Source organism: Calliopsis andreniformis, chromosome 10 (genome assembly GCF_051401765.1).
Source record: "Calliopsis andreniformis isolate RMS-2024a chromosome 10, iyCalAndr_principal, whole genome shotgun sequence".
NCBI lineage: Eukaryota > Metazoa > Arthropoda > Insecta > Hymenoptera > Andrenidae > Calliopsis > Calliopsis andreniformis.
This window is the reverse complement of record NC_135071.1, coordinates 15,947,740-15,969,083: the sequence shown is the minus strand read 5'-3', so window position 1 is coordinate 15,969,083 and position 21,344 is coordinate 15,947,740. Positions and strand designations below refer to the sequence as shown.

Here is a 21,344-nt window from a genome sequence, read left to right as displayed (position 1 = left end):
ACGTTCTGATATACCGACGGCTCGAGAAACCTCTGGTTTTCGAGCGTACTCTGCGATTTTTTAGCGGTGGATGTAGGAAACGTATTCTTTTCACGCTGATAGTGCAGGCAAACGAGAAAATATTCCTACCATACCACCCAATATATAAGGTGTCCCATTAAACTATGTTGTTGCAGAAAATATATACCAGAGTGATGACATTTATTCTAAATAAGATGCTTATTTTTTTATGGATAAATTCAGTTTGTACCTGCTTTCGTAAAACTAAAACCAGTTTGTTATTAACTTCTTAGGACATCCTGTATTTAATTTCACGTCGGTATCATAATTTGAATTCTTACCACTGACAGCGCTGCATTCTTATTTCATGCTCAGCTGATAACGTCGAGCGTAACATCGATAACGTGCGGTGAAACGTGTAAGAGGAAAATAATAAGGGCGCTTGCTAGTTCCCAAAGTATGGTACAAAAAATTAAATTGAGCGATAATTCTGTCTTATACTTCGATTTTTCCTGTACGTCGACTGTGAAAATATATGCACTCATTTTAATTACCCTTTTAATAGCAATACATAAAGTAATTTCTTGAATTAATCACTGATTAATACATCGCTTATGTTCATCTAAGAACTTCTGAAATAAGTAACTGTACATATTAAAAATTGTTTCAATATGTACTAAAAAGGAATATTAATATGCAACAAGCAATTACCACACTGTAAATATAACTTTGTGTTTCGATATTTGTAAATGCAACTCATTGATTTTTTAATCAACTGACTACATACTTGACGTTGACTGCTATTTGGAGAACAAATAAACGTTATACTACCACGAAGTCCATCAAATATCGAGTTTATCGAGACACGATGAGTCCTAGAAAATATCGGGCTAGCTCTTATCAGGTTTGCATAACGATATTGGAAGCAAGGCATTTGCCGCAAAATGCCAATCCCTTGGTGGTGGTTAAAGTTGGAAATCGAAAAAGGAAAACTGTGGTTCGTGAAAGGACTGACACGCCTATTTACAACGAGGTAACACGATGAAACATTTTTCGCAAAATACTATTTAAAAACGTTAATATTTCATGGATTTCAGTACTTCGTATTCGATCTTTTCTGCGAGTTAGAAGAACTGTTAAGTACCAAAATCATGATAGCTGTGTATTTGAAAACTCATGTACGCCTAAAGTTCCATGCAAGCACAAGCTTCGAAGTTGCACTTGTGTGGGAACAACCAGGTGATGTATCCTAACTTTTAAATAAAACAAACATTAACGATTTCGTATACATCGACACATTTTTATCAGAAAATACTGTCTCAAAATATGAAATTAATTTTAATAGTTTTATAAATCTGTACAGATCGCCAGTACCATCACAAGTGGGCAATGTTAACCAACCCGAAGGACCTTATTGCAGGACCCAAAGGTTACGTTAAATGTAACATCGCAATTAATGTTAAAGGGGAAAAGTTGAAAGTGCATCCAGAGGTCGAGGGTGAGGACGATATCGAAGGGTAATTCTAGGCCATGCAGTAATTCATAATATTTACTAAGTCCATATTACTAACAGACTCGAATCTAAAAAACTTTGAGTTCTAAATTTGCATAATGTTCATATCCTTAGTGACAGTAAAATTTCTTAAATCTAAAGACCTCAAAACTTAAGGAACTACGTAAAATATTTTATATAACTGCTATATCTTAAATCCCTCATTTTAATTAAATGAAATTGGCTCTAAATGTACCCAGATGTCTATCACATTAAAATAACGTCTGGAAATGGACAACCCACTGATCAGTCCCTCCACGAAAATCCCATTAAAAGCTACTCTAATATTTATCGCATTAAATTTAGATCTCGTCTCCAATCCTCCAGTACTTTCCACAGAAATTCCACAGCGCTACTCTCCTCCCCAAAAACGATATCAGGACTCTCAATATTGCAAATTTAACATCCTAAAGCCATTTAAATCAAGTTAAAAAATATTGAAACGTCCCGATGGATGGCTAGGATCGTTCATTAAATCGATATTCAGTCCGTGGTATTTTAGTAGCTCCTATTAAAGGGCACTCGAATATTTATCGCGTCCGCTTTCCAGTCGAATTATCAGATTTATATTCCATAAATCCAAATTCCGTATTCAACTCTGAAACTATTACCGCAGACTTTTTATACGTCTCCCGTAATTCCTTGGCGTAATAGTTCATCTACATACATATTGCATCACCAGGTGGATCGTGGCGGGAAATATCGTCGCGTTCCAACGTCCATTTTAATGGGTTACACATCGCGTTCCGCGTCGCCAGGTGTAGAATCGATTCCGAAACCAGATAAAAATCACGATATATCGACTTGTCGAACGTTTAACGAGGGTCGTATAATTACAGGAATCTCTTGTTACCTGTGGGTGGCGAGTCCATACCATTCAGGCAGCACGCGCGATACATTTTTGTGATATATCGGGCGGATGGGCTGCCCGATATGAGCAGCCTCTGTGTGAAAAGTGATTTCGAAAATATTAACCCATTTGTGCAAATATCGTTCGCTGGGATGAAGGTACGTTTACTGAGGCGGTGAGAAAAACCGATTTACAATGAACGTTATTCACATGAATATTCTACTTCATTGATTAATGTAGTTATGATTTTTCCTTTTATTTATTCTGTTTCGTATAAACTGATCACCCAGTAAGCATGTTTTGCAGAAGTAAGATATAGGCTTTCCCAATTTCCACCCCTTCTTACATATGTAAATATGCACCCCTTCGAATAATTTATTGGTGGTTTACCCTAAAGGCATTCCCAAGTCAAACAGTTCTTCCATTGATCTGGTTCAACCTCAGGGCACATGTGTACACGATCAACAATTATTGAGAGAATATTTGCAGGCATCGACGAGCGAGGCATGGCAAACCTACGGGCCAAGGTTTAATGAGAAAATTACGTTCAAGGAAATGTTTCCATCTCTTTGTCAACGCGTGAGGATCACCATAAAGCACCGTATAGATAGCTGCCGAACGTGTGTGGTGGCCTCTCATATCCTCGACATGAGCAAGATATCAAATTCCGGGGAGCACGGTGAGTTCTTGTCGTCCATTGTGGGAATTCCAATATTTTAGCAATGGAAACGCGGAACAAAATGACAGTAAATAATACAAAACCGTACGATATTGCGCTGGAGAATCAAAGAGACGAAAGTGGATTAAAAATTGTGGTATGATACAGACGGACTATATCCAGTTCATGGAACAAAGCCAATATGTCATAAAATGAAGTTATTAAGAAAAAATATTTCTAGTAGAGATACTAGAAATAATCGACTTCCCCCAAAGTAAAAGTTACAAGGTTTAATGTAATTCAAATCGTCATCTTCATTAGGTTTCCTGCCCACATTTGGACCGTCGTTCCTTCATTTCTACAGCCACGAGATAACAGAAAAGAGTACCTGCTTCGGTCAATTTTTCACAGCCCTTCCAGTTTATCGTGGTAGAGTCCTCTTTTCCTTAAAAACGGAAATGGACGACCCAGAAGCATCTTCTGGTGTCGGCGCCGAAATAGAACCCATTGCACCCATTATCGAGGTAAAGTTAAATCAATTTCCTTCTTCACCGAGCTTTCATTACTTCACAACTTATCAAAACCTCCAGCAACCCTTAATTACTGTTACTTTCATTACTCATTACCCATACTTACTCATACTTTTATACAGGATGTAACATATACACGTTTCAATATTTTAAGGGGTAGTATGGGACCTCAAAATGTCAGACTGGACACTATGTTATAGGACACTTTGTGATCCAATTGTAGTACCCTACCACCCCTAAAAATATTAAGACGTATACATGTTACACCCTGTGTATGTAAATTTTGTACATAGTCATCCTCCAGCAACAACTAGATGCAATCCAGTTGCATCCAGCACTCCTCTACTAACAACTACTCACGTCTCCTAACCGAGCTCATTATTTTCAAAGAGAAGCTTGTGGAGCACAGAAGAGTACTACTTAGTAGCAGTGCTCTATGACGTAAGCCTGATCGACCGTCGAAAATTTTCATCGAAATCGATAAGCTTCGAGGTTAGCATCGGGAACGCAGGCAATAGACGATTCCCATACAGCCAGTGTTTCGAGGACAGCAACGAAGGTATCGACTTTCCCACGAGCACATATTTTCCTCGACGATTCGTTTCGTATCCGCGCCAAGTGACGGGAATCCCTATCCGCCACTCGGTGCTCGCACTCCAACTGTCCACGGTTTCCCCAATTACTTGCTAATACACTTGGGAAGTTTGCGTTCCATGCGGCCTGCCCTCGTAAAATGTGATTAATTTCCAGCAGGAAACCGGATGCCAGAGCGGCGGACGGACTTCGAGAGCGGAACCGTGCCGCGAATGACCGGATCGCTGGATGGCAAATATAATTATCTGCCACTTGGCTCGAGGAAACCGTGCCTCCTCGTCAAGTCCTACTGGCCTAATCTCGAGTGGAGGATGCACAATAGCAATAACCTGGCCTTCGTCGCCGATTTCCTCGTGAGTTATGCTTGTTCCATGCTCTCCACGATTCCTACCTTCGATGGGAAAGATTTTAACGAGCACTGAGCTCATCGATGTCCAGATTAAATGGACTCTTAGGATACTGTTGTGCAACTGAGTTGCTGCAGAGAATGGTTTATCGGTGGATACATGGATGAGATGTAGGGTACAACAGTTTGCGGAGTTAAAAGGTTTCCTTACTGTGACTCCCTCAGAACTAGTGAAAACTTTAGGAATTAATTCTGAGGAAACTACAAACGCGAGTTTATTCATTTTTGGCGACTTACATCTTTGTAAATGTACGTTGAAAATTTGATAAGAAAATGATGATATTTCTGTACCTGAAAGCCAGATTAAGCTAAGTCCATTTTCTTCAGGATTGAGTTCTTTACAGGATCTTATTGCTTTTTCTTCATTTTATTATATTAATAAGAATTTAGTTACGTTACTTTATAAGTTAAGGAAATTGAGTAGTATAAACTATTTCAAATATCATGTTAAGAAATGGGGGTAATTACATTTGTTTTTCAACTCTCCTTAAAAGTAACAAAAAAGGACTTGGGTCACGTTGGCTTTCAGGTACAAATTGTTGAAGTCATGCAACCTCACGTTCAACGTCGTCCTTCACGCGATTTTGATCAAAAAGGAAACCACCTTTGCAATTAAATATATAAAACAATTCTAAAAGAATTGACACACAATTTTTTCTAAATCATCCTTTTAATAAACGACTAGATCATTTATTGATCAGATCAGAGCTTTCTCCTCATAACAATTGATCAGTTCGACACCCAAATAGCATCATCGCTTGAATCAGATGTCCCACTTCTGCCCCTGCAATTAAACCTCCAAAACGCTCCTAGAATAGTTGACACACAGCGGCATTTCAAATTCCCGAAGAATAATAAGCCCGAAGGCCTTTCAAGAAAAGTTCACGAAACTGTAAGCAGCAGCTCAAATGGCTGAGAACTCGTTAAAAAATTCACCGACACCTGACATTCTAAAATAATAAAGTCTCGTAAAGTAGCGTAACCACTCGGCCCGAACTTCCAAGTCCCAAAGAAATATTTTATTGCGCCCTCGAATCGAGTTACCGCGAGAAGCCGCGGGAAAGTTGCCTTCCAAAGTGGAGCACCGATTCCAGGACGATTTTAATTCTCTGCGACAGGAGCGGAAGTTGGAAGAACTGGAGGAGCTCGTGGAACTGGAGGACACGGAAGCTTATAAAGCCTATAACGAGGCGATCCGCGAACTGAAGGGCCATTGCATCCACTATTTGCATACGCTGGACGGGGGACGATACGACGAGGACGGCGGTACCACGAAACTGGATCGACATCGCGTGAATCTGTGCCGTAAGGAGATCGAGAACATCCTGAAGAGGATCAAGATCAACGGGGAGCTTCCGAGTAATCATTACATGAGGATCGCAATGGCGCACGCGTATCAGTATCTGAGGAGGGTGAAGAGGCTTAGGGAGGACGTGAGTAGAACTCATTTCACGGACTAACTGTTCGTTTAGAGGAGTACACCACCTCGAGAGATTTATAAAGAGCTTTTCTGGGAAAAGAATTTTCTGTGAAGTGTGTCTGACTTAAGGCTTACCTATTCTACTGCAGGCGTGCATTAACCTGGGCAGACACAACGAAATCAGTAGAATAAGTCTCAATTCACACACATGTTAGTCGATTTATTTTAGGAATTTTTTCAACTATGACTAAGAAAGGAAATCTGAAATCTCTGATTCCTGTCAGAAGAGGCAGCAATAGCTGGGAAGAAATAAGTTGCGAAAGTAGTTTCATTTCATTTTTCTTGAAACTATGTTCGTTAGACACTTTCAGGAACTTTACTCCTTTAGAAAAGTTCGTTCTCCAAACGACAAATGCTCAACTTCGATCACGATCGCGTTTAAGGTAAATTAATTTCCTGAACTGCGTGATATTTGTGAATCTGCCTACTAGCGCCTGTCCTCGAGAATTTTCAAAGAGCATCCCTTTTGGCAGAGCGTATTTAATTTAAATTTCAGTTGTTTCTCGTCTGGGGACTTTTCTGGGGAGCCGGAAGAGCTCTTAAACCACGCAAACTTTCCTTGTTTTCGCTCTTTGTGCTTGGGCGAGATATGAAGAAGTGATTTATGAGATGGAAAGGAGAACGAAGTCATAAAAGTTTCTTTCCGCGTGCTCCACGGTTTCCAACCGGAAATCACCGCTGAGAGTAGCATATTGAGACATTGCCCGCGTTTCTTCGCGGAGATTTGAGATTCTCGCGCATTTCGGCGTTTATCGGTCTAACGAGTGCGGGCTCTGCTGTGGAAATCGCTTTTCAAGTTGCGTCGGGTCTATATTATAGTACAGACAAAGTAGATAACTCTAATGATTAGGTACGAAATGCATATAATATTAAAAATGAATTCTTATTAACCTGTAACTGGAATTGTGTCACAGTATTTATATTAACATATGGACTATTATGGACTATTTAGAGAAATTAATAAATTGAAAAATTGTGAATGTTCAGGACTCTACTATATAAGTTCTAACTTATAGTACTCAGTCTCTCCCTCTCGATCTTCCTTTTCCATTACACTATATTATAATTCTGAAACTATAGGTACCAGCTGAGCATTAAATAATATTAATAGGGTTTGTTTAAGAGGGCTTTCGGTACTCACTACTCAGACACTTCAGTGCAAAATTTTCAAGTTAAGTAGAACATAGTCTCCCATAACTGATACTATCTCTCCCCAGACTGAAATACAATTACTCCCCCTGCCTTACAATTTTTCATTCACTTCTTAGAAAAACTTCTAAAGTGTCTAAACAATATTCGTTTAATTTCTGATTAATATCCCAAAATTTACTATTTTATTTACCTACATGTACAGTATTACAACCCCCAAAAGCGGTTTCCACAAATTTGCTCGGCTTATCTAAGTAAGAATAGCTGGAGGACCTTTATGGTGAACAACACACACTGATTACGAGTTTATCAGCCCCAGCACAGTCTCCCAGACGTTTTCGTTTGGATGATAGCGGGCTCGAGGCGCGTCGCCTGTGCGCGATTGACGGCTGATGAGATCATCTACTCAGAGGAGAAGAGCCAAAAGGGGAGCAAGTGTGGCCAGAAAGTAGACATTTTCATGAGGGATCCGCGGGAGGACGACGAGGCTGATTACTCCGCCTGCAAAGTCGAGCTTTTTCTGTGGCTCGGGAACGCGAATTATCTTGGAGCCTGTTGGTCCTCCATCCCCCCAGGGTACGAGGTGGACCATGAAAGGGGCATCGACTATTTCCCGATGCATTTGGAGTACACTCGGTCCTCGGTATGGCGAGCTCTTTGTTAAAATTTTGGGACGAGGTCGAGACTCTACGTTTCTGGGTGGCACGGTTTTAATTAATGGCAGAAGTCGGGAGAACCTAGAGATTTCATTAGCGATTATTTTGGGGGATTATTAAGAGACTGCTTGTGGGCAAAGTTGAACGATATTTTAATGACTTGCTAAATCGTTTTATTAGAATAGAAGCATGAAAAATGGGAAATGTGTTTGTAAAATGTGTAGACGATGTTAAAGAGGTTTCGAAACTAATGATACCATCCGCCTACTTTTACAGTGAAGTAGAGTATAATTGAAATTGTTGTGTGAGCGTAAAGTTCTGAAGCGAACACGCTTTTTTAAATCTCGTTGAATACGCGTTTTAATAATTAAAATTCTCTTCGTTTGAAAAGTTTCACAGTCCAGGTGACATGTAATAAATTGTCAGCTATTGTCGTTACAAACTTTTCATAATACCCTCTTTACGTATAAACTTATACGAGCTCGATATCAGCTACTATGGACCTGGCAGAACCAATAGCATAAATTTTCTGATTATAATCGTTAGTAGGAACAGCCTGGGGAATCGAGAAAACACATAACGACGATTCATGATAATTTTCATTATCAATATCCGTAATAACAGTCTGTGAGGTAGTTACAACCATTACGAGTTCATTGAAATCATCAACGAGTTACCAATGGTCTAATAACCCTTTAGCTATTAACTTATACAGGGCCAGCGTGCACTCCTATCTCGTGCAAACAACAATGGATACTTTCAGAGTGAAAATATTAGCAAGGATGATCCCTGGGTCGTTGAAACCAGTTACAATGACCCACAGATCGTTAAAAGCCTAGAGCAACAATTCGAAAGTGTCCAACTGTTAGCGTGGCGACTCTGAAAGTCGTTGAACGCGACCGTGACAATTTCAGTTTCCGTTCCAAATAGCTGTGACCCAGAAATTCTAGTGTCATCTCCTCCCCGCGATATTTCGAACGATACATCGCTTGGATATCCGTATTTTGCATTGCAGGCGTTCCAATTACGCGCCCACATATTCCAAGGTCGCTTTGATCCCGGGATGGATGCATCCGGCTTATTGGATCCTCTCGTACGTGTTGCGTTTCACGGTTACACAGCCACCACCAAAGTAAGTTCTCTGTGCTGATTATTCACCCACGACTCCCAATAGGCGAACTTTCTCAGGTTATTAAGCAGACCCTCGACCCATTCTGGGACCAAACTTTGATTCTGCCACCTAGAACTGTGCATGGCACGAAAGAGTACATCAAAGAGCACCCGCCAAAGGTGGTGCTGCAGGTTTTCGATCAGGATATAGGCGTAAGTTTCACTCGCTGTAATGGAGTGTTGTGTTTAGGTTTCCAGAGATGAGCAATTATGTAGCTGAAGTTAACGTTGGAAGTAATTTTGTGAATTGCTTTTGGTTGCAACATTTCAACGGGATATCAAAATTTTCAGGGCAGCAAGGAGTTCTGCGGGAGATGTTCAGCCATTCCATTAGTTAAACTCGCAGAGGAAACTTACTCGTCGCCTGATTTCCCTCCGAAACTGGAGTGGTACAAATTTAAATCGCAAAGGGATTGCAGCGGCTCCGTGCTCGCTGCTTTCGAGCTCATAGAGGTAAGAGTTGTGATACTGATCGATATTCACGTTGCGAGACTACTCTTGCACTTTTACCTGTGCTTTCGTTCCATGGCTTTGCTTCGCGCCTTTGCTCAGGGATTAAGGCTTTTTTATTACCTCGAGCTTTGTCGAAGAGATTTGTTGTGATTTAAAAAATTTTCAAAACTGAAATTTAATGTTAACGAAGATTTGATCAAAAATTAGAATGGACAGGGAAATAGCTTTGGAGAACTTGAATCATTTTGTTATTGTCTTTTATTTTTTTTCTTAGAAAATGTTTGAAATTTCAAATATTCAAGTATTCAAATATTCAAATTTACAGATATTTAAACATTCGAATATTCAAATATTCAAATATTCAAATATTCAAATATTCAAATATTCAAATATTCAAATATTCAAAAATTCAAATATTCAAAAATTCAAAAATTCAAATATTCAAATATTCAAATATTCAAATATTCAAATAGTTAAATTTTCAAATATTCAAATATTCAAATATTCAAATTTTTTAATTTTTTTACATATTTTAATCCCTCGATTTTAATGCTCAGCTAATAAATCAAACATAATTTTCAGGTAGTAGAAGATGAAACAGCAGACGAGCCAATGGATACATCAGAAGAGGCGACAGTGTACAATATACCGGAAGACATCAGGCCGAAGATGGCGAGTTACAGGCTCGAAGTTATATTTTGGGGCGTACGAGACATGAAGAAGATAAATTACATGCCAGTGCTAAGGCCTCGAATCATTATAGAATGTGCCGGGGTTCATGTCAAGTCAGAAGTGATGGAGAATGCTAAAAAATTCAGTAACTTCGAGGATCCTCACGTTATGGTGGAACTGGTAACAATCGTCATATTTTAACTGTGAACCTCAGATAATCAAATTCAAATACAGAAGATTTTCAAAGGAAATGCCGGAGCTCAATATCTACTATCCCTCCATCACGATAAAAGCTTACGACTCACGAGGGTTCGGCTGCTTTAAATACGCGGGGATTTGCATTATACCGAGCGTTTATGTCTTCTTGGAGCAATTAATCACAGAAGAGGATTACGATATCCAGATACACGAGGCGAAATCGATTTTGAAATCCCCCTGGTCGAGGAAACAGCCTACCACTATCTGTAAGTTTCAGACTATTTAGTAAAGACAATTTGTAGCTTATAAAATAATACAATAAGACGAAAATAAGCCTGCAGGTAATATATGTAATTCAACTAGTATTTGCAGCAGTTTAATATAGACACATGTTTGCATACTGAACCGATTTCCTTCATGACATGAGTAGTTGTTAAATATTTGAACTCAGACGTACCTCCATCGATTTCGAAACTTTCCTCGCGAAAGTTAACCCTATGGGAAAGCCAGTTCCAGCCAGCACGCGACTAGGAACTTTATTAATTAAAATTTACAGGGAATATTTATCCCCTTCAAGTATGCATACGCGAATTTTTTCACTCGAAGAATACTTGGGAACGTTAACTGTCTGGTTGTGGACTGACGTGGGCCAAAATTAACTTCTAACGTTTGAGTTATTAATGGATTGTCAATCAACCTATTCTAGATCCCTGCATCTGCGATTTCAATAATTCAAGCTTAAATATACGAGGCGTGCGAAGAGATTGTCAAACTGTCTCGTAGAGTCACGGGTTGAACTTTTCTAACATATCGACTGAATTCACTTGATGAATGAAAGTTTAATAGACTCCAATGTAATTTAAAGAATAGCTGTGATTAGAATACGGAATATTTTATTACACTTTTTCATATTTAGTTAACTGATTTTATGGTAGTCAAATATAATAGTAGTGATTTTCTCAGGAAAAAGTTTTTAAGATCTTCAAATAGAATTTTATCTCAAAAAATAAAAACTTTCTATCTTCTCCACTACATAAGCATTTTTTCTTTAAATAGAAATTTAAAAAAGAAACAGAATTTTCCAAAAACCCCTTCTCTATTTCTATCAATATGCTTTCCTTTCAATTAGATTTTTCTCAAAAAAAGAATTTTCCAAAATCTCCACCTTCTTCCTTACAAAATCATTTTTTTCCCAAGTGCCTTTACCAATAGACTACGATCCCTCAAAGGACGAGAACAAAGGACTGATCCCTTACAAGAGAATGACCGAGAAAAATTTCCCCTCAAGGATCCAAAAGATTCTGAGGTACGTGAAGAAAGTCCTCGCCTATATTTTCGGGAGAAGGAGGAAGAAAGCTAGAAAGAAGAAGGCAGATTCAGATAAGGAGGACGAGGACAAGTCGCTCGATTGGTGGAGTAAATATTTCGCTTCCCTGGAGGTATGCAAGCACGAGGGAAAGGAATTGGTCAGCCGTCTAACGCGATACATGTATATTGCTACGAATCCTGTCGTGAAACGAGACATTTTCAGGAGGAGAGGAGCAAACAGCTTGGCAGCTTTTCTCCGGAAGATCGAAAGCTCGCGGCAACGTTCAAGGTATCCGACGTCTTTAGTGCATTTTCGCGAGTTTAGCTGTCTCTTTGGACGGGAAACAGGTGTACGATGGTGAGCTCGAGATGCAGTCGCAGTTCGCTGCCTTTCAGGATCGTCTGAGACCATTTGAGCTCTGGAAAGGGAGGAAGTCTGAAGACCCAGACTATGACGGCAACAATTATGTGGGGAAGTTTAAGGTTTCACATGAACGTATTTAATTTCTAGGTTACTCATTTAAAATGAATAGTTCCTTTAATTAATTTTGTCTAGAACTAAATTTTATCGAAAATGTTTTCTGTGCAAAACCTAAGAGCAAAGAATTTTGAAATGTGGTAAACAGTGTCTGTTAAAAAATATGCAGGGTCACATTTGCGTTTATCGATGGCCACCCTCAGATAATGTTCGATATAAGACAAGGAGTGGGAGGAGTGTAATTGACGGTTTATTCGACGATTATCCATCCCAAGAGCCAGTCAAGGTTCTAGTTAGACTTTACGTTGTGAAGGGTAAATGTCTCGATAAAAATGTGAATAAAAAGAATAAAAATGGAAAATGATTTGGCCTCCTCCATAGGTCTCAATTTACAGCCTAGTGATCCTCTCAGTGGAAAATCTGATCCCTACCTGTGTGTCAAGCTTGGAAAAACGTTTATAAATGACCGAAAGAATTATATACCTAACCAGCTGAACCCTACTTTTGGACGGTAGTCTAACATTTAAATTAATTTAATAATCTCCAATTTGAACACTAACTTCGAAAGCTTCTGTTCGAATCCATCACAGAAAAAGATAAATAGTGAAACAATTTTCTTCAGATATGGTCTAGAACTCAACAGTCCAAGAAATCAATTTCATTCGTGATATCCCCAGGCTGTTCGAGCTAGAGGCTACTTTCCCCCTAGACTACATGATGATAGTGCAAGTGTGGGACTTCGACGCGACGTCGAGCGACGATTTAATAGGAGAAACGAAAATTGATCTCGAGAATCGATTTTACAGTCAGCACCGTGCGACCTGCGGCATAGCGAGGATATACAGCGTCAAGGGTTATAATCGCTGGAGGGATCGCGAAAAACCGACACAGATTCTTGACCATCTCTGCAGGAAGAACAACCTGCCACTTCCTGAATACAGAAACGACCACGTGAGAATCGGGCGAAAGAGATTCTTTTTCATCGACAGTTGGCCGAAAAATGAAGCTGGTATATTATATCTGTAATTATAAGACAAAACGACTTATCTTACATTTTCAACAAATTTGAGTCAAGCCCTTAGTTGATATCTAAAAAATAAAATATAGAAATAATATTTTAAACGTCAAAAATATCTCTAAAACAAGAATATGACTTAAGTCGTTTTGCTTTATAACCACAGATATATTTTATTAACTAATTTAAAAATGAATTGATCGAATGAATTGTTCTACCCTACCAATGATCTATGGTCTCCATTCAGATAGAGAGGAATGCATGGCGCTGAACGTTCTTCATCAGTGGCAAGATTTTCCCATTTGCGGGTGCGTCTTGGTTCCCGAGCACGTTGAAAGGAGGCCGCTTTTCAACGTCGCGAGACCTGGACTCGAGCAGGTTATGAAAGCTGCAATTTTGCTAGTTCGAAAGCTGAATACGTGAACAAGGGCGAGGCAGACATTGGGCGCGCGAAAGAACCTAGATTTTTGGACGTGTCGCCTCCAGTTGTCTCGGCAAACGGAAAAGTACATTCGCGGAACAATGTCGGAATGTAATTTTCGCGATTGAAAGCATCGCTGCTCGAAATTGACTTATCAGTGAGCGGATATTTGGAGCGTGATATTGGCAAATTGGACGTTCTTTCGACCACCTAAATATTCATTCTCGATCGATGTTCCAGGGAAAATTGGAGCTTTGGATAGATATGTTTCAATTCGCTGAGATCCCACCGAAACCAGCCATAGACATCAGTCCACTTCTGCCTGTGGAATATGAAATCCGCGTGGTCGTTTGGAATACCGAGGACGTGCCCCTTGTGGATAGTCAATTTCTTACGGGGGAGAAGTGTTCCGATATTTACGTGAAAGGGTACGTTACGAGAGGGAAGTAAATGTGCGTCTTTTAAAGCTGTCGCTCGTGGAACTTCAGCGACAGGATTTCGAGGATTTATTCGATATTTCGAACTCGATGAATTTGTTTCGATATACACGAACGGGGCGAATTGAAAATCAGCATTTGAATAGATGGAGTAGGTGGAGCAGGTGCATAACAGAAATGTGAACAGCAAGAATTCCTGAGAAATACGAAAAATATGAAATATTCATTTTCGAATATACGTATGTCCTCTGATTTTTTATTAAACGATTCCTTGTCAACCGATTTCAGATGGATCACCTACGACAACTATCAGAAGACCGACATCCACTATAACTCCTTGAACGGCGAGGGTAACTTCAACTGGCGATTCATATTTCGTGTCACTTATTCGAAGGGCGAGCGCGTTATGATAGTGCGCAGGAAGATATCCGTCCTTGCCAGGAGCGAGACCGAGGAGAAACTGCCCTGTAAATTGTATCTACAAGTCTGGGACAACGATCATTTCTCTCCTGACGATTTCCTCGGTACGAGGAGCAACTCTCGTTTGAGAGTTAATTGCCAGATATCCTGGAACACGACTGAAACGGTACATCGATTGAAATCGATTGTTTCTAGGCGCGCTAACACTGGATCTGGCGAGGATGCCGCGGGGGAGTGCAAACTCGAAGAACTGTACCTTGAAACTCCTCAAACCGAGCTTGCCAACCATAGATCTCTTCAAAGTAACGAGAACTAAAGCTTGGTGGCCTTTCGTGCGGAGCGTCGGGGCGCAGGACTACGTCCAGGCGGTGAGTGTCGAAACGCATGGATGTTCATTAAGATTTTAATGAGAACAAATGTTTGTTTAACTACCACGATTTCATTACGATGAAGTTTTCATAGTTTCTGCCAGTGGACTCGAGGAAATTTTATTATGCGAGTTTTTATAAGGAAGCAGGGTTTTGGTTTCTTTTCGAGGTCTTTGTTTGAGAGTCCCTCGGCTAATCGAGGTTGTGGTTAGAGTATCTATTAGGAAATGTGAGTGAAGTGGACTCACGTAGAGTAATGTGTCGATTCAGGGCAAAGTCGAATTAGAAATGTCAATATTGCCAGCAACGGAAGCCGAGGAACAGCCAGCGGGCAGAGGAAGAGATCCACCCCAGAGCCTTCCGCCCCCTAAGTATGAAACTTAATTATAAAATACGGAACTTAGTGCCGGTAGATAAGTAATACACCGCGCGGGAGATTTATGACGGGATCTTTTCGCTGTTAATTAAAATTAACGGAGATTTGATTAAACATTAGAACGGACAGGGAAGTAGGTTTAGTAGACTTGAATTATTTCGTTATTGCCTTCTGTTACTTTTTTTTTTTTAGAAAATATGGAAATTTAGAAATATTTAAATACTCCAACTTTCAAATATTTAAATATTCAAGATCTAAAGTATTCAAATTTGCAGATATTCAAATATTCAAATTTTCAAATTTTCAAATATTCAAATATTCAAATATTCAAATATTCAAAGTTTCAAATATTCAAATCCTTCAAAAAATCAAAGCAAACAGAATAACTTTAGCTGTTGGTATCTTAACCATTTCCTCATATACGTCCACAGAAGTAAATTATCATATTCAATTTAATAAATTTTTCAAACTTGCAAAAACATATTAAAAAGTCGAATATTAAACTTCGAAAAATCTGACCAGAGATTGCATGAATTTTAATCGTATAAAAACGAGCCAATAAACTCATAACAGGAAATAACCATCATAAAATGACTCCACAATAGACACCGTGTTTCAAACATTAATATTGACTGTACATTGCAATTAAGCTCGATCATCCTATCGGCCGATAAAATTACATTACACAGCTAAACGTGCATGTAATCCTCTCGGAATCAGGATTAATTAAACTGGTGGAGTAAAGGGTTCTCTATAAATGAAACGTACATTTCTCAATTTACAGTCGACCGGACACATCGTTCTCCTGGTTTCGAAACCCATGGAAGGCGTTTCGTTTCGTGGTGTGTCGCTATTACAAGTGGAGGATAATATTCTTCTTTCTGTTCGTGTTGCTGTTCCTGTTAGTTGCCTGCGCGATCTACGCTTTCCCTGGTTATTTAGTAAAACGTCTTCTGGGGGCTTGAGGCAGGTTGGATCGGCGAATCTCGATCGAATCGGAAATCATTGCACTGGAGCAGTGGCGAATCGAGAATTGGGTCGTTCGACAGATGAATTATCGATTCACGACCACTTGACATACCCTAAACCTGCGCTATTTGGACGCCGTTAATTGCAGGATAACACAATGGAGTCACCTGGCCAACGATCATATTGCCAATTAATGGCCAGTGTTTATTGTAAATCAAAATTTATGGCTGCCATTGGCACGTGGAACTGGAAGTGGTAGTGTTGGAAATTTCTGGCCAGATGTGAAATAAAAGGAAACAATTAATCAATGTATAATCTAAATAAAGTGGAAAATATGGAGACATAAGTAAGGTAAATCATATTGTGAAAGGATTTCACAGTAAAATGGGACAAGAGGAATGGAAGCAAATGTGAGGGATGGCAAATCCTGAAGAATTGTACGAAGATATCAAAAGGGATCAAATCGATCGTATATCTTGTCTGTCTTGTCTTTGGTTTGGAACCTATCCTATATTCCTGAATAAATCATTTCTATGATTGAAGACGAAATTTCCAATTTCTGGGTGAAACCGTGTGAAACCTGCTTAGAGGGGAACAAAATGAAATAGGGATGAGGGGGCTTTGGGTTGGCCACAAAGATCTTGGAGAACTGAGGAATTTATTCGAAATATTGAGATGGAGAAATATTCGGCAAAATCAGACTTATATAATTTACAGCTAAACAAGCTTTTTATAATAATTCAGATAAAAAATTTTACGAACTTTCTAAAAATTTTAGGAACCTAAAACTTCACACTTTTTAACCACTCCATAAACTCCTTCTAAAACTCTGTATAAAATATGCGAATAAAATTAATTTGTTGATCCGTATAACCGAATACATATGCTTTTAATTTTCTTTTTTTATTATCAAGTACCCGTAAACTCTCTCAATCTTTTCACCCCATTTCATACATAAGAACAGTCTCCTGAAAATGTGTTTTCGCTATAAACCCCTGAACAAGTGTCCCTACATTGTTCGTTCTCGGTAGTCGAAAACAATGGTTGATTGAAATTTATTGACAGCATCGCGAAACCTCTCCGTACGAAGAGTGCATTAAAACGAATCATTGGTCACAGGCATAAAATTTGGTAGCTCCTCGCGAATCTGATGAAAATGAAAACTAAATATTTCGTAATTTTTAGTTTCAAAGCACTACCTTATGCTTTCATGAAACCCTTCATAAGGATCTACTGTATTGGCCCACTTTCCCTATGGCGTCGAGCTCTCTTTAAAGCCTTTCACCAAATACAAATCCTACTCCAGTCGTCCTCACGTGGCATTAATCAGATTACAACAAAGTTTACGCGCTTCAAGGATTTATGTATGTATTACGATACATGTATCTATCGTCTATATATTCCAGCCGTTTGTTTTAATAAAAATTCGTGGCATATACATTATTACTAACTAGATTGGTAATTAGAATTGATTTCCAGAGAAAGCAATTTTCCCGGTTCAAAAAACTGGCATCATTTGCGCCATGCAAACGCGAGGGCAGGTCGTGGTTCGACTCCAGGTAGTTCAGCAGGTGGAAACGGGGTGACGTAACAAGAGGATCGATAATTCAGCCGTTTCATTCGGAAGTTTATTGAACTCGACTTTCCTTGACGCTCGTAACGCAGTTGTTTCGCGGGCACTCGACTCACCGAACATCGAATTTCTTCGTATTTTTCTATTGCAGTAAACCACTTTGCGTTCCGCGTGGACAGTTTTAAGTAATCTAATCTTCTCATCAGTTATCGAGAAAGACAACTTGAGTTTTGTAAAAAGCAATAACCGCGAGAGGGTGAATCCAGTCACTTGCAAATTAATTTCAAGATAATGCGTCTTTTACACGTCCGTCAAAACAAGATTCAATATTGAGCGATGTAATTACGCTGAATGGGTCGCGTTTGAAAGAGGAGAAAAATTAATTAGCTCCTGATTAAAGGGAAGTTGTATTTGCGACAGTTGATAGAACTGTCCCTGTGAAAGAAAGAGGAATAATGTTCAGAGAAATGCAAATGATGAAACATTCGTAATTTTTAGAAAAAATAAAACGAGATGGCACTTAGTGCCTTATTGCGTATAGTTTGAGCAGTTCTGTGTAGAGTTTAATAATACTTTTATTATAGATTTAACGAAGAATGATGGATTCATATCCCCAGATTGCGAAGTTTCTTGAAATGGTCTCCAATAAGGTAGCCGTGAAGTTTAAATGAGTTTCAAGCTGGACAGTTGGTCCCAGGAACGTATAAAAAGTTTTATCAGCTTCAGATAAGAGTTATATGTCCTCGTGAAGTGTGTGACACTATGTTTTTCTCCTGGATCCAGTTTTTATTACTATTACTGCTCGTTATTGATATCAAGGATCTAGCTAAGCTGGTTCCATAGAAGTCAGATGAAAAAAGTATATTCCCATATCCTGTTATTTTTTATTTTCATAAAAAAATGCAACAAACCCTTTTCCATTATAATTCTAAATTTAACCTCATTCACATATACTCGTATTTTAATTAAAAAAAAGACTCCCTTTCCAACTACTTCCATAGAAGCCCAAGCAGAAGGCAGAACACCGAATCACTGACCAGCGAATGAATGACTGAGTACACGAAACAGCTGCGTGCAGTTTACCAGCCGTAATTCGCGTTGCATGCAGTTTGACTAAAAAGCAGGTCCCTTCGTCCCAACCCTCCCTTAAATCGTCCGAAAACAAGGGAGATTTCGAGCCGTGGCGCGAGCACGGAGTTTGTCAGGCGAGCTTCTCAGTTTGAACGAACGTGAATTCACTTATTACAAGCGGCCGAGTCACGCGAGTGGATATGCAACTGGGGCTATGCATGCACCGAATTGCACCGCACCAACGTTGACTAAATTCGGTCTTAATGCATCGCGTGCCCTATCCGACTTGGTATCTCTCGATTGTGGGTCAATGACCTGGCCCGATGAAAAGTTTTCCGCGCTGAGTCCCGCGATAACGTCGAGATCTCGCCCGCGATCCTGTGCCAGGATCTTTCAACCCTGCGCGACACGTAACTTCGCGAATCTATTATGGGACCGTTCTGATATGCGCTGTTAAGGATTTGAGGGAAGTTAGAGGCGCCTAGAGCGGAATTTTACAAGTTTAGTATGCATTAATTCGGTGTTTCACATTATATCTGGGAAACTTTCTTAGAACTGTAAGGGGGTGAAATCTTAGACTTTCCTTGGAGTTATTTCTGGAACGAATGGTAATTTTGTAGGAACTTCTCGGGTATGTTTGTTTAAGGAAATGCCTGATTCACATGGAAATAGTTGATAAGTAGAGTGTAGGTATTCCAATTTTTCAAGAAGAATTGCAGTACACGGATCTGCAATTACTTAAATTTTTTTACATGACAAAGTATGAGCAAGAGACATTTTTTAAATTCAGTGGTTATACAGAAATGTATCTAGACTTAGCAGCGCATAGGGAGCAAGTGTCTGAATTTTTCAGAGCACCTGGAAAATTGTGCAGCTGCGTTAATGGTATCCAGGGGCAGGGCGTAAAGTATTGCATGGCGATTTATTTCGTTTTCCAGAGTGCTTCGTGTGAAAATTACACATGGTGTCTATCAGCCACCGCGTATAAGGCTGTAGTTACAGTGGATGTGTTTTTTGACGAATTGGTATTCTGACGAATATGTCTGAACTTGCCTCGCTCATGTGATAAATAATTCTGACATATTCGTCAGAATATCGGCCTAACACGTGGCGAACGTAGCTTGGTAATTTCTTCGTCCGTGGAATTTCGCAATGAAGTGAACCAAGTTGATTGTTGGCCCGCCGCCAGTTATATCGAATGTCTATTACACTGTGCCCATTAATATCGCAATCGTAGACACACGTTCGTGCCTCGGAAATTTAACGCTAAAAGTTCCTGGAACGGCAGCGACGGAATAAATTTCGCTACATTATTTAATGACCATAAATCGTCCCTCCTTCCGTGCCACTTCGCGAGCGAGGACTTCTGTGCCGCGACTTCACGTTTACTTTGCGCTACACGGTGCTCAGTTGCATGCCACGTATCTTTTTAGGGCCGAGGTAAATACGTTCTCATGATATCATTTGTTGATGAACTGTACATGACGAGGACGATGGAAGTTTATTACTGGGAATAAGTCGAAGCACATTTTTTTCTGCGAGATAAGTTTATGCTTGTATGTGTGGTGATCTTTAACTACATTTGCAGGGGTGAAAATAGTCTACCTTTGAAGTTGTTAGTATGTAAAGCAGCACTGCTTGTTTTTTCTAATTAAGCGATCCTGAAGGTTTCTTTGCTAATTGCAGGGAATTTTTACTTGTTACTAAAAGCCTGAAGAAAGGTTGCAAATGAGGGTAGCAGAGTAGCTGAAAGTATATTAGCGACCTTTGTGAATCATAAAAAGAAAGTCGAAGGAGGACTGAATATTTTTTTATAACCACACGTTGCTATTAAACTTTTATGAGATAAGTATTTACTGCGAATAAAGTTGAGTTAAATATACATGACCCTTCAAATGCATTTTGGAATTTGTATATATAATACTAGCTAACTTAATTAATACATTAATTTAGTACCTATAATGTCAGAACAGACCAAATGATTGATATCATACTGTGAATTATATAACACACTCCCCTTTCAATGTAGGACTCATATTTCAGTTTTTCCTTCAGATTCAGGGCTCATTCACAAAAAAGTAGCTTAATTAATTACTAGATTACAGATACAATTAAGGAAATGGAACCTAAATTTAGATTTCTCTCACCCTCTGAATGTAAATATCACAACGCGTACCTTACACATTTTACGTGTTAGAATTAGATACATTCAAAGTACCCATAAACTTTACTTCATTACTACATATATTCTCTCCCTGCAATGTTCAATGCACATTGCACTTCATCTCACTCTACAAGAGTCACGCAATTAAACTCAGCAATAATCCACGTCAGTGCCATGTACAATTTCGACTTTTCGCGTCTCTGCGAGGACAAATCGTCGACAAGTGGAAACCTGCTGGCTCGTCTGTGCTAGAGATCGTTAGAGTGTCACGAGACTGGGACAAAACTTCCAAGTCTCTGGCATTCGACGTGGGCAAGATTTCCTCTGTACGAAAGCCGACACTCGGGTCGCGATGAGGCTCTGTGCCTTGAAAAAG

General features: G+C 39.4%; 1 protein-coding gene across 1 annotated transcript; it reads left to right on the top strand.

The window, feature by feature from the left end:
• Window positions 1-694: 694 nt before the first annotated feature.
• LOC143185109 (fer-1-like protein 6) lies at window positions 695-16,156 on the top strand. The gene is made up of 45 exons (XM_076387843.1): window positions 695-717; window positions 811-1,033; window positions 1,098-1,239; window positions 1,364-1,517; window positions 2,392-2,577; window positions 2,643-2,673; window positions 2,722-2,752; window positions 2,800-3,081; window positions 3,382-3,444; window positions 3,481-3,665; window positions 3,713-3,766; window positions 3,814-3,842; window positions 3,884-3,950; window positions 3,981-4,275; window positions 4,341-4,537; window positions 4,590-4,648; window positions 4,706-4,818; window positions 4,861-5,010; window positions 5,043-5,198; window positions 5,292-5,482; window positions 5,568-6,023; window positions 7,533-7,862; window positions 8,891-9,007; window positions 9,064-9,198; window positions 9,337-9,498; window positions 9,638-9,644; window positions 10,085-10,350; window positions 10,418-10,634; window positions 10,692-10,730; window positions 10,799-10,873; window positions 10,925-10,987; window positions 11,075-11,147; window positions 11,207-11,222; window positions 11,285-11,337; window positions 11,444-11,981; window positions 12,025-12,159; window positions 12,324-12,468; window positions 12,536-12,665; window positions 12,832-13,163; window positions 13,417-13,547; window positions 13,831-14,018; window positions 14,316-14,551; window positions 14,643-14,815; window positions 15,086-15,186; window positions 15,976-16,156. The coding sequence occupies exons 1-45, from the start codon at window positions 695-697 to the stop codon at window positions 16,154-16,156; spliced, it is 6,930 nt and encodes a 2,309-aa protein (XP_076243958.1).
• The last annotated feature ends 5,188 nt before the right edge of the window (window positions 16,157-21,344 follow it).

Excerpts from the sequence above, each read along its gene's own strand:
- LOC143185109 (XM_076387843.1), top strand. The coding sequence starts at position 695 with ATGCAACAAGCAATTACCACACT. Across the intron at positions 3,445-3,480 it reads CCACGAGATAACAGAAAAGA|TTTATCGTGGTAGAGTCCTC; the intron begins GTACCTGCTTCG and ends CAGCCCTTCCAG. Across the intron at positions 12,160-12,323 it reads ATTATGTGGGGAAGTTTAAG|GGTCACATTTGCGTTTATCG; the intron begins GTTTCACATGAA and ends AAAAATATGCAG.